At 54.6% G+C, this 12362-nt stretch overlaps 1 protein-coding gene across 2 annotated transcripts; it reads right to left on the bottom strand.

Annotated features, from left to right (window-relative positions):
• Positions 1–1132: 1132 nt before the first annotated feature.
• Positions 1133–11932, bottom strand: KIF7 (kinesin family member 7; the record flags this gene model as incomplete). Of its 2 annotated transcripts, none has more annotated exons than XM_083871270.1 (18): positions 1133–1963; positions 2169–2318; positions 2411–2609; positions 3072–3278; positions 3477–3692; positions 3999–4175; positions 4647–4772; positions 4980–5177; positions 5295–5497; positions 5801–5956; positions 6262–6368; positions 6658–6860; positions 7269–7493; positions 7639–7776; positions 8178–8694; positions 9219–9630; positions 9875–10075; positions 11632–11932. In XM_083871270.1, 18 exons carry the CDS (start codon positions 11930–11932, stop codon positions 1578–1580), a joined length of 4122 nt encoding a protein of 1373 aa, XP_083727396.1. In that variant the 3' UTR covers positions 1133–1577. The 2 variants fall into 2 exon arrangements, with proteins under 2 accessions (XP_083727396.1, XP_083727397.1); XM_083871271.1 differs by having other exon boundaries at positions 1133–1960.
• Positions 11933–12362: the final 430 nt, after the last annotated feature.

Genomic DNA, 12362 nt, shown 5'->3' with positions numbered 1-12362 from the left:
GCTAAAGCTGTGCATTATATTGGAAGGGCTGAAAATTTTCCCTTGGGATAGTGATCTGTTTGTGCATAGCAGGATCTTGGAGAACTCACCCCACTGTGTCTACTGACTGCACAGGAGGTGGGGAGCAATGAAGATTGTGTGAGATCATCCTTAAGGCATGAGAAATCAGAGGTTTGTTAGGTGGCTTTAAGGCTTTGAGGGACTAGATGGGATTGAGTGGAGCTTGTTTCCTGGACACAGAGTTTGTTGCAGGAAAGCTGTTGATTTCCCACTGGGAAAAGGGGTGGGGAATCCTGTGCTTAACAGTGATTGTTTTGCTTCTGGGAGAGCTGTACCTGCTTTGAGGATATGGAGTGGCACAAGCTTGGAGCTTGAAATCTACTACTTACTTCCAGGTAGGGTGAATTGTTATTTTCCCTATCAAAAGTCTTTGTTTTCAAAGGCAGGAAATAAAGTGTCTAAACTTAATCTTGCACAGCTCAGCCACATACAGAGCCCTCAATAATATCCCCCTCTCACTGTCACACCAGACAAGGTCAAGGATGTAGATCAGAAGGTGGTTCTTATATCAGATGCTGGCTTTTAAATTCATGCTTTACTCCTTAAGTAGTGGTTGTGGGGGCTGTTCTCATTTCAGGCTGAAGCAGTGGCTTGTTTCTTAGGGTCAAGTGGTCAAGCAGCCCCTTGCCCTTCTTAAAGCAGATATCTGGGCTTTGATTTCTTGCTCTGCCAGAGTTGAACTTAGTCCCCCTTCCTGAGCTGTCAGTGTTCAGCTGCAGGATTGTATTTAGTCTCTCTTAAATCCAGACAGGAACTTCTCTCAAGAATATGAAAACCCTGCTTTAAGCAGCTTAGAGGCTGCAAGAGAACAGAACCAGAGTTACTTTTATCATAGATGTTTCTGACAATTCTGCTGCTGGCTGGAGATGCTTTTCCTGTGGCAATTTAATGTAGGAGGCCTACTAGATGTGTCTGGGACTACTTAAAGCAGATATTTTAAAATTAGGCCAACAGTGTGACAGCAGCTGACTCCCCATGCAGTGAGATTTAAATACAACTCCTTTCCTACATACCCAGAGTAAGTGGCCCTTCTGACAAGTGACCATTTCATAAAACTCACTCTGCTTTATTAGAAAAGTTATAGTAGAAATGTAAAAAACCCAAAGTTACTACAAAAATCTATGTACAAATTCTGCAGGACTGCACAGCATCTTTCTCCGAGGCTGGCAGGGCTGAGCGAGCCCTTCAGCTGAGAATTCCACATTGTAAACAAGTTTTTAGTGTTAAGAGGCCTGGAAGGGAAGTGTCTCCTTCACAGTGTTTAAGCTGCTGAGAGAGCAGAGGAAAAGCATCCTGTCACTGCTGCCTGGACTGGCAGCAACATGGAGCATGTAGACTGGTGCTCCCACACCTTACACACTCAACTCCCTCGGAACAAGTCACATTTCTCTTCCTCAGGCCTCTGAAATGTACCAAGGTTGTAGCCAGGCTGGCTTGTGGGGCAGGTGTGCTCTCAAACTCAGGTCAGCAATCCCTGCTGCTCCCTGCCCTGTGCCAGGTGAGTGTCGAGCCTGGCTCTAGAGAGGGTTTTTCCTCACATCGATCATGGCTGGGTGATAAGGCACTGGGCTCATGTTGAGGCTGGCCCTGCGCAGCTCCCGGCGGGGTTTGGGAGCAGCAGCAGCAGGCAGGCCCCGTGCTGGGAGCAGCTCGTGGGGCTGTCCTGCTCTCAGGGAGTGCTCTGTGTCTCTCTGCCGGGGGTCGCCGGGGCTGTCGCTGGGCAGGGAGGAACGCCTCCATGTCGAGGGCAAAGGGGCGTGCACCAGGTCCCTGCTCTCCTCCCTGGCCCGAGGGCTCTCTTCAGCAGCAGGCATGGGCTGCTCCCTGAGGCTGAATTCCTCACAGGTGCCGAGCTCAGGGGCAGCTCTGTCCGCAGCCCCATGAATGCTTCTCTCCATTCCTGCTGGGAAAAATTGAGAGTACAGAGAAGTGAGTATCAGGATCTCTCCTTTCCTCATCAAAACTGGTGCCTGTACAGCAGTTGCTGAAGGACCTGTACATGCACTGCTCTAGACTGCTCCAAGCTCTCACTGCCAGTCACGGGAACACAACCTCCCTTTTAACTTGGCAGGAACAGCAAAGCTGTTTTTCCCTGTGTTTCCTCTCACCTTTGGTCTGTCCAGGATGGAGGTTCATGTTACTCAGTCTCTGGTTCAGCTCCTGGTTTGCCCACATGTAACGGCTCAGCTCCTTTTCCAGCATTTGAATCCTTGCCTCATACTGCAGCTTGCTGCTGGCCAGCCCCTCGTCCATGTGCTCTACAAGAGAAAACAAGGCTATTTCAGCCTGGGAGCCCTGTGAAAGACAAAAGCAGCAGCACTGCTGCCCATTTGGAGAGCTGGAGGGTTACCACGGCTCTGCTGCAGCAGTAACTGCATGTTCTGCTCGTGCTCCTTCTGCTGCAGGGTGAGCTGGCGGTCCATCTCCAGGCGCTGGCGCTCCACGGCTGCCTCCAGCCAGTACACCAGCTGCTGCTGCTCCTCCAGCTGCATCTCCAGCTCTGAGAAGGCAATGTGCTGCCTGTGCTGATCCTCTCGCAGTGTCACCACCTGGCCAGGGCCCAAGAGTAAGGAACATTTCAGATCCTTCATGCCCGGGAAGAGTTCCTGTCCCACCGAGCCCCAGTCGTGTTAGTTTTTTGGTAGAGCTTACAAAGGTTAGTAGTGCTGGGATGTCAGAGCTGCCTTGTGGAGAGAAGAGCAAAGTGTGGCTGCACTGATGTGACAGAGCCACTGCAGGGATCCATGCATCCTATGACTACCAAAGCCCCTCTCCCAGGTGGGGATCATGGTGCTGTGGCTTTGTGGTCTGAGTACAGGGCAAAACTACAGGATGATGCATGGAGAAAGCTGGAAACTGAGGAAAACAAGAGTTTGGTCAGATCATCCATTCTGTTAACAAGTGCATTCAAGCTGTGTTTATCATGTGTTCTGGCTGGCTAATAATGCAATCACTAGCAGCCAGTAAATGAAATACAGCTCCCACCAGCACAGAGGCCAGTTGTCTCCCACCTTGTCAAAGTACTTGCAGAGCAGAGCTCGTGTCTCGGAGGAGGAGAGGTAGCTGAGCTTGGCCATGAGGTTCATCTCACACTGGGACAGCAGGCTGGCCGAGGCCCGCAGGACTCGCTGCCTGCACGTGATGGACTCATTCTTGTACTCAATGGCTGCATCCAGAGCCTCGATTGCCTCATCCAACTGGAACAAGATCCGCTCTTCCTGCCAGGGCAGAGCTGTAATTAGCAAAGGGTTTGCTTTGTCTCACTCTGCCCTTAACCTTCCTTGTCATGTCAATAGTGCTAGTGAGAAGCTGGGACACGCACAGTTTGGGATGCAGGGGAGCATCTGCCAACGACCTCATGCTCAGCCTTTACTTCTCACCTACAAGCTCCTGCTCCCCAGCCCCAGCAGAGGTACCTCTGGGGACAGCAGCGTGCCCTGACGCAGCTTGTTGTCGAGCTCCAGCCTCTGTTTGAGCAGCTGGTCCTTCTCCTGGCGCAGGCTGTTGATCTCCTGGCGGATCTGCTGCTGGTCGTGGGCGCTGCCGTGACGCAGCTGCCCATTCTTCTCACTCAGCTCCTTCTCCAGGTGCTCCAGGCGGCTGGACACGCGCACTATGTCATCTGTCAGGGCCTGCAGCAGAGGATGCTCAAGGGGATCTGCTCTGAAGGCAAGTTGGGCCCTCAGCCCCATTCTACTCCCTCTCTAGGTCAAGTGACCCCCCCAGGCAGACATAAGCCAAGGGCTACCAAACCAACAAGCCCAGAGGCACAGCACAACCAGACTCTTTTATAGAGACAAGATTTCCTACCCACTTCACAACACCACCTCATCCTGGCCTGCAGCCCTCTGCCAGACACAGGATGGCACCCAGGTATTCCAGCCTCCACCTCTGCTGGAAATCAAGCAAAGGGTTGAGGTGTCACACTCTTGTCCTACCTGGCTGGAGCGCAGCCGTTTGCTCTCCAGGCCATTCTTCTCCTGCAGCAGGGCTTCCTTTTTGGCCACAATAGCTTCCCGCTTCCTCAGCTCATCTTCCAGCTCATCCAGGGCCCGGCGCTGCTCAAGAACTTTATCCATCTCCATGTCCAGCCACTTCTTCTGTTCCTCAATTTTCTGATGGAGGGAGAAGCAAAAGGCATGTGTGTGTGCAGACAGCAGCAGCAATGCCCAGGACTGCTGGACTAAAGATGAGTGGGGTTGAGATCCGAACAAGAGTCTCTATTCCATCTCTGCTAACCTCCACAGCCCATAATTCACTGGTTTTACCCTTCCAGCTTCTCTAAGAGGCAGAGCTAAACTAAATTCCCAGGTGTCAAGGAGTTCTTGGAGGGCACATCTCTCACCACCCTTCTGCTAACAAACAAAATTTCAAAGCTTCTTTACCAATGCTAGGATTTACATGAGATCTTGTTTCTGGGAGTAAGATCTTAAGTCCTCTGCTACTAGATGCAGATGACATTATGAACTGTCCTTCTCAAGGACAGGGTAGGCCTAGGTCTCTGTTTTCAGATCTCTCCCATCAGCCTGCAGTCTGCCAAGCATCCCCTCTGAACAGGAAAGCAGAGGCAGGCTTGGTGTCTGTACCTGCTGCTGCTCCAAGCTGATCACAGAACCATTGCTGCCACTCCGCCGCTTCCTCTGGAAAGCCGCAATTTCCTCTGTTTTGATGCGCAGGATTTTCTGGTGCTGCTCATGCTTCAGTTCCAGTTCCTGCATATGAAAAAGCAGCCATGAGCATGGAGGGAGCAGGACACGTTTGCCCTATGGCCAGCGGCTGAGGGACACATTATGTTCTCCTCTGGCTCTCTGGATACTCTCCGTCTCGATTGCTCTCCAAGAACAATCACAGACCACATCAGAGCCCACTGTCACCCTCACAAACACCACAGTGGCACAGCTGCTCCTGCCCTCTCCTACCTTGACTCGGTGCTGTCCCTTGTTGACCTCTGTCTCCAGCCGCCGTTTCTGCTCGCTCTCCTCGCGCAGCCGCCGCTGCAGCTGCCCCTGCTGCCGCCGCATCAGCTGGATGTTCCTCTCCAGCTCCTGCACGCGCTTCTCACTCTGCGCCGACAGCGACACCAGCCTCTCCGTCGCCTGCTTCTTCCTGCACAGCACCTGCCAGAGGGCGAAAGCCACCCTTGGCCTCGGCTTCTCTTTGCAGAGATGCCTCAACTTTTCCCCCCCAACTCTGCCCCTGCCCAGCACCGGGGTGGGCAGAGCCCTTCTCCTCACCTGTGCCTTGCTCTGCGCAGCTGCCACGCGTGTGCGGAACTCTTGCAGCTTGCGCTTCTCCCCAGGGTCCCACGGCTCTTTGCCCTCCAGCTCCTGGAGCTGCTTCTGGCTGTCGCTCAGCTCTGCCCGCACCTGCTCTGCTTCCTGCTCCAGCTCACTGATCTTCTGGCTGTACTGCCTGTTCAGAGCCTGGGCGTCCTTGCCTGCAACACAGCCCCCTCTCTCACAGCCAAGATCCTGACCCTTCTTCCCTCTCCCCAGGTATTTTTGGCTGCAGAGACTGAATGTTCCCTTTCCCTCAGCCACTCCAGGGAAGGGACAAACCAGTGGGAAGGGTTTCTGTCAGCTGGAGGGATGGAGAAACAAGGCCCTGCTGCTTATAGGGGAAGAGACTGAGCACTAGCAACACAGGGAGACAAGATGAGGATGGAAGAAGAGACTAAGCATCATGACTAGGAGGAGGTTTCATGGGAAATGGGTGCATATTCCTGCCAGTAGCTCTGCACCTGTCTTAATGAGCTCTGTGATCAGCTCCTCCTTCATGCGGATGTTGATCGCCAGCTCTCGAATCTTCTGCTGTGCTTGCACCAGCCTCCACTCAGAGTCCTTCCCTGACAGGCGCTCCCAGGAACAAAGCAGTGACTCCCGCTTCCCACAGACCTCTGGAACACAGATTCCCAGGTCAGGAAAGCCCAATCTTAGCAGACAGGTGACAGAAGGACAATCTGATCTTGGATCTGTAGCTGGAGTCTGGCACAGCATTGCCCAGAATCACCTGAAGCTTCCACCAAAACACACACCCTTGCCAGACCCTATGAGTTCAAGTTTCTCCCTAACAAAAGCAGCTGGGCTCTATTTTTGCTTCAGTTTTGTCCTCTGGGCACCATCCAGGTGGGACATCAAGATCACCCAGTGAAGCACCACCAGCCCATGGAGGATTGTCCAACAAGCTATGGTTGCTACTTGCCTTTTGACAGCTCCAGCTGCTCCTCCTGAACTGAGTGGGCATTGTCTCCACTTGGCTCCTCACTCAACTTGAAAATCTCTTTCCTGCTCAAATTTTGGATCCCATTTCTAGAAGGAGAAGCAAATTAATCAGTTTGGTCTGGGCACTGCTAAAGCTGTTCCCAGTAAAGACCCTCATGATCCACAGGCTTCAGAAGGAGATGGAAACAACAGCTGTGACCAGGAATGATGGTAATGAGCTCCCCAGGGAGCAGTAAGGTGTCTCAGCAGCACCACAGACCCCACAGGCAGCATTTGCCCCTACATCAGACATGAAGGCTGAGCTGCAGTGATGGGACAGCCAGGTCACTGCCAGGTCACCACACAGGGACAGCTGGCTGGGACAGCCCCAACTCACCGGCGCTGAGACAGGGACCTTTTCCTTTCCCATTCCTCCATCTCCTCTCCTGAGGACAGTTCTGATGGCTTCTCTGAGTCCTGGCTGAGCTCCCTCCTCAGCACCATATCTCTGACCTCAGGATCACCAGCTGGGCACTGTGCATGGTGTGGGTGCCAGCCTGATGGTTCCTCCTCCTGCAGGGAGGAGTTGCTGCTGAGCTTCTGGGGCACAGAATTGGAAAGAGAGGAAACAAGCTATGTGAGAGCCAGCTTAAGAAAAAGTGGCTCCCAGCTGAGCATCACTGCTAGACATAAAGAAAACAACAAAATAGATTGAGTGTATTTTCAGGAGAACTGGTGTGTTGCCAGACCCAGATGCCTGTGCTTCTGCTGCTCAAACACTGAACAATACTGGGACTCACCCACAACATGAAAGCAAAAGCCTCAGTTTTGAAACTGGACTGTTTTTGCCAGGGTTGTAAAACTCTGGATTTGAACACTGAGCATAGTTCTCTGGACTACATTTCTGACAAGGATCACATTGAAATGCAGGGCAAAAGCTCTCCTACAGTGGAGAGCAGCCAAGTGAAGAGGCAGCAGTTCTTCAATGGCACAGTCTTATGCCCTCACCTTTTTGCAAAGAGCTCTTCCACTCTGCTCAGGAAGCAGCCCCGAGGAAACCCCAGCAAGGCCATGGGACGGGGCAGCATCCAGTGGGGCTGTGTGAGGTCTCTGGCTGGCAGTCACCAGGTGAAGATTTTCAAGCAGTTCTGGCACACATAAGTTTGGCATTGCCATCTCCAAGCGCACGTGCAGCTCTGAGATCTTATCCTGCTGCTCCTGCAGTTTGTCACTCTAAGAAATAATGAGAAAAATGTGGTTACATACATGTTGATCTGAGACCCACTGAAGAGGAACCTGAAAGCTGGGCTGAGCACCCCTGGGCAGGAAGGAGAGGAGTGGGGCAGGTCCCTACAAAGAGAGCAGAGCCCAGAAATACCTGCAGCTTATACTGTTCCATAGCATCCTCCAGGGCAGCCAGGAAATCACGGTTCTCCTCCTCCAGGCGTTCCACTTGCCTCTGCAGCTTGGCCAACTGCTCATCTTTGATGGACTCACACTTCTTCTCAGTCACCTGCTCCCCAAAATAAAAGAGAGGCAGCATCAGCATCCACCTTTGTCCTTCCTTTCCCATGCTGGACTCTGCAAGGACACAACAGCTCTGCAGACCCAGATTCTTCCTCTGCAATAAATCTCTCTAGCTGCAGCTGAATCTAATTTCTCCCTGCCTGCTTGGGAGGACCATGTCCTTCTGCCTCCCTAGGGCCTTCTGGACAGGTTACTTCTCCTCCTCTCCCTTTCCTGACCTTTCCATCATGCTGTGCTGGGGCTGCTGAGGCCATGAGATGAACCCACCCTCAGAGCTGTAACACCCCACTGTTCCCTGGACTTTTTCATGCTGTGCTGGGGCTGCCGTGGCCATGAGATGAACCCACCCTCAGATCTGTAACACCCCACTATCACCTGAGCTTTTGCCACCTTTGAACCTTGCGCCTCCGGCCCCTGGTCTTCCATGGAGGTGCTCTCGATGCCGCTGTCCAGCCCGGCTGAGGTCAGCTCGCTCCTCTCGCTCTCCACGGCGCACAGCCACTCCTTGAGGCGCAGGATCTGCTCCACGGTGAGGTTGCCGTCCTCCTGGAGCTCGGTGAGCAGGCGGTAGGCGGCGTCGGTGCAGGTGCGGTAATGGGCGCACTCGGCCAGCAGCCGGGCCGTGGCGTCAGGCGCGCGGCGCTTGGCGCTGGCCGAGCGGTGGATGATGCGGGTCTCGGAGCGCTGCCGCTGCTCCAGCGCCTTCTGCAGGTTCTTGATCTGCAGGTGGAGCTCCTCGATGTGCTCCGTCTCCTTGCGGCAGTTCACCACTGCCTTGTTCTGGATGTTCTGGGCGCGGTTGGCATAGTTCAGCGTGTTGAGGCTCTCATCAAAGTCAGAGGATGAGGGGCTGACACAGGCTATCATCACGGTCTGGGCATTCCCCCCCAGAGAGTCTTTCAGGATCCTAAGGAAGAGCACAGGGATTTAAAAAATGCAGGAAACAGAACATTTTCAACCCTTTTCAGAGGTTAAGCCCAACCAACTTGCTCTGTAGTTGGTTTGGCACTAGTGAGGTGAATGGAATCATTAAGCAGAGGATCAACAGTTCACACCATGGCAAGTCTCCATCCAAATAACTCCTGAGGTTGGGAGCTCCCTGACTCTGTGACCACTGCTAGGTATGTGCTGCCAGGGGTCCTGCTGGAGTCAGCAAAGGCCACCTGCTCAAGCTAAGAACTAACTGTGGACCATTAAACAAGTCTACTGGGAATATTTTTTATTCCCAGCCAGGCAGGAAGGGCAGGATAATCCACAGCAACACTTCATCTCAGCTTCAGCACCATGACTCACACAAGCCTCATTGTCTCCAGCACTGCAACACGCTAGGTCTGCATTTCTATCCTGGCCTCATTGCTCCTCGAGATTCCCTACCTGAAAACCTGCAGAGAGGGCAGACCTGTAAATTGACCCTGTGAGATGTACTGGTACCTGGTGATTTTGGAGTCCCTGTATGGGATGTGGGTGGTCTTTCTCCGAGGATCTCCCAAGGCACTGATGACATTGCCCAAGGCCAAGAGGCCACAGTTGATCTGGATACTCTCCTTCAGCCTCTCTCCTGTGTTTCCTGTCTTCACAATCCTCTCTGAGCCTGCCAGGTCCACGAAATGAAACTTGGACACCAGGACCTGTCCGGCGGCGGGCAGAGCGGGCGGGCGGTGGTGCAGGGGCAGCCGGCCGGCCCCGCGCCGCTGCTCCATGGTCACCGTGAAGATGGTGTGCGAGCGGCTCGACTGCCTGTTGATGTGGGTGGCTCCCGTGTGCTTGGCTGTGTTCCCCATCTCCAGCAGGCTCAGCACCTCGTCCAGCCCTTCCACTTCTGACTCCTTCACACCACAGAGCACTGCAAAGCAAAGGTGGCTGTGGCTGGGAGGGACGGGCTGCCCAAGGATGCAATTCCTCTGCACAGCCTGCTGCTGTCACCCTGCCCCTACTGGGCCTTGCCCAGACCAGATTTCAAGCACAGCAAACTGCTGCAGGAGACAAAGGGATGGAGGGAGAAGACCTGGCTCTGCCTTCATGGATAGATAACCCAGCTGTGACCTATAACAAGGGGAGAAAAAGAGCCTGTGTGCAGCCACACATACCAATGTTCCCCTTGTCATCCTCCCGGATCTGGATGTCTTTGCTGGCTGTATCCACCTGCAGCAAGTCACGAAACTCCTCCTTGTACACTTCCAGGTAGGACACTCGGACCGTGTAGTCGATCAGGTCGTTCTCATCGATGAGCCTGAAGGTCTCAGCCATGGCCCGTGGGATGATGCCCTGCTCATCTTCATTGATGGAAGCTGGCAAAGAGAGGACATGCTCACAGAGAGCAGGGAATGTCCAGGGAGCCAACGCTGGCTGAGGACACAGCTGAGGTCAGAGGACTGCCTGCAACACATGTCAGCTGGAAAGGAGCAGCCTCACAACTCTCCCACAGCTCAGCCCTTGCAGCCTGGGTTAAACATCCCACAAGATCTCTGGGCAAATCCTAGCCCAGTGCTGTGCTGTGCAAAACTGCTTGTTTCCAGTCCTTCCCCAATGAGGAAAAAGCACCTCAGCATTTCAGTGAGACTCAAACACCATGCCTGCAGTTACAGTGTGCTGTACTTTGAAGCCAGCATGACTCCACAGCCTTTCCCAGCTCTGAAAAGCTTTTCTCTTTTTTTGGTGCTTGCAGCTTGCTTCTATCTGGCCACAACACTCTCGTGTCTGGATTTCAAATGTTTTTCCTTTTGTCTCCAACAGCCATGTAAAATGGCAATTCCCAAATTTGGTGCAATGATAGCCTGAACTGGGAGACTGAAAACAGATGTAGATTAATAGTATGAAACAATTTAGTGTTTACAAATGATGCAATTAACTAAAGATGACTGAAATGTTTACAGTACATCCTCTGTAAGAAATCACAATGCCATTAAACCAGAAAATAAAAGTTGTCTCTTTCCTCATTTCCTTCATATAAAAAACTAACAGGATTAACACTTCCAAACCTCCCTCTCCTTCAGGTTTATTTCAGGACCTGGGACTATCACCAGCACCTCCAGAGCTGGTGGAGAACCAGGTCCTGTCACTTGTCCTACAGTTAAAGAGGAGAAACCTAGACACTGTGATCTCAAAGGGGTCCATGGGAGGTGGCTACAGTAACATAGGAAGGGGGAAAGGCAAGGCTGCTGGGGGTTAGGATGGCAGGGGGAGGTTGGCTTGAGCTGGAGAGGCTGGCAGGGTGGAAGGGTTGTTTGGGAGTGAAACTGGAAGTGATGGAGTTGATGATACAGTTGGGTTTGGGTAGAGAGAGCAAAGGTGCTGAAATGGGTGTGAACAGCAGCACTGGTGAAGCTGGTGGGCTGGGAGAGATGGCTGGGATAATGGTGGGGTGGCTAGGCTGGGGATGGAAGGAGATGGGGGTGGAAGGAGGTGGCGATGTGGGGCTTGTGGAGAGAGCAGGGAGGTGGTGGGGATGTTGGCAGGACAGAGATGCTGGTGGAGCAGGGATGCTGGTGGGACAAGGATGCTGCAGGAGCAGGGAGGCCGGAGCAGCAGGGATGCTGCCGGAGCAGGGGATGCTGGTGGAGCAGGGATGCTGGAGGGACAGGGATGCTGGAGGAGCAGGGATGTGGGTGGAGCAGAGATGCCGGTGGAGCAAGGATGCCGGTGGAGCAGGGATGCTGGAGGAGCAGGGATGCTGGAGGAGCAGGGATGTGGGTGGAGCAGAGATGCCGGTGGAGCAGGGATGCCGGCGGAGCAGGGATGCTGGAGGAGCAGGGATGCTGGAGGAGCAGGGATGCTGGAGGAGTAGGAATGCCGGCGGAGCAGGGATGCTGGCGGGCACGCAGCCGCCTGTCCCGGGGAGACTCACCGACGCTGGCCTCCCCGATGGTGTAGGTCTTGCCGGAGCCGGTCTGTCCGTAGGCGAAGACGGTGGCGTTGAAGCCGCGGAAGAAGGCGCGCAGCAGCGGCTGGACGCAGGCCCGGTACACGGCCGCCTGCCCCGCCGTCTCGGGCAGCACGGCGGCGAAGCGGAACCGGCGGCGGCCCAGCGCCACCTCGCCGGTGGCGGCATCGCCCCGCAGGCAGGGCCGGTGTCCCCGCAGCGCCTCCCGGGGCAGCAGCGGCCGCACCCGCACCGCCACCCGCACCGCCGCCGCCTCCGCCGCCATGGCCGCGCCCGGCGCGCCGCGATGGCGTCAGCGGCTCCTCCCGCGGGCCGGGCACGGAGGATGCGATGGGCCGGGGAGGGAGGATACGGGGAGGGAGGGAGGATGCGGCCGGTACTCGCTGCACCCCGGGGAGAGCCGCCGCGGGGAGCGGGGGACGTCCGTGGCTGCAGGAGTTGCGCGGCGGCGCCCCGGTGCTCCAGGGAAGCTCCATCACTCGGGAGATGCTCCATCACTCCTGGGATGGTCCATCACTCGGGGGATGCTCCATCACTCCTGGGATGGTCCATCACTCGGGGGATGCTCCATCACTCCTGGGATGGTCCATCACTCGGGAGATGCTCCATCACTCCTGGGATGGTCCATCACTCGGGGGATGCTCCATCACTCGTGGGATGCTCCATCACTCCCAAGGGTCCCTCGTGAGGTGCCT

Source organism: Zosterops lateralis (genome assembly GCF_965231275.1).
Source record: "Zosterops lateralis genome assembly, chromosome: 13".
Classification (NCBI taxonomy): Eukaryota; Metazoa; Chordata; class Aves; order Passeriformes; family Zosteropidae; genus Zosterops; species Zosterops lateralis.
This window is presented reverse-complemented; position numbering and strand designations above follow the sequence as displayed.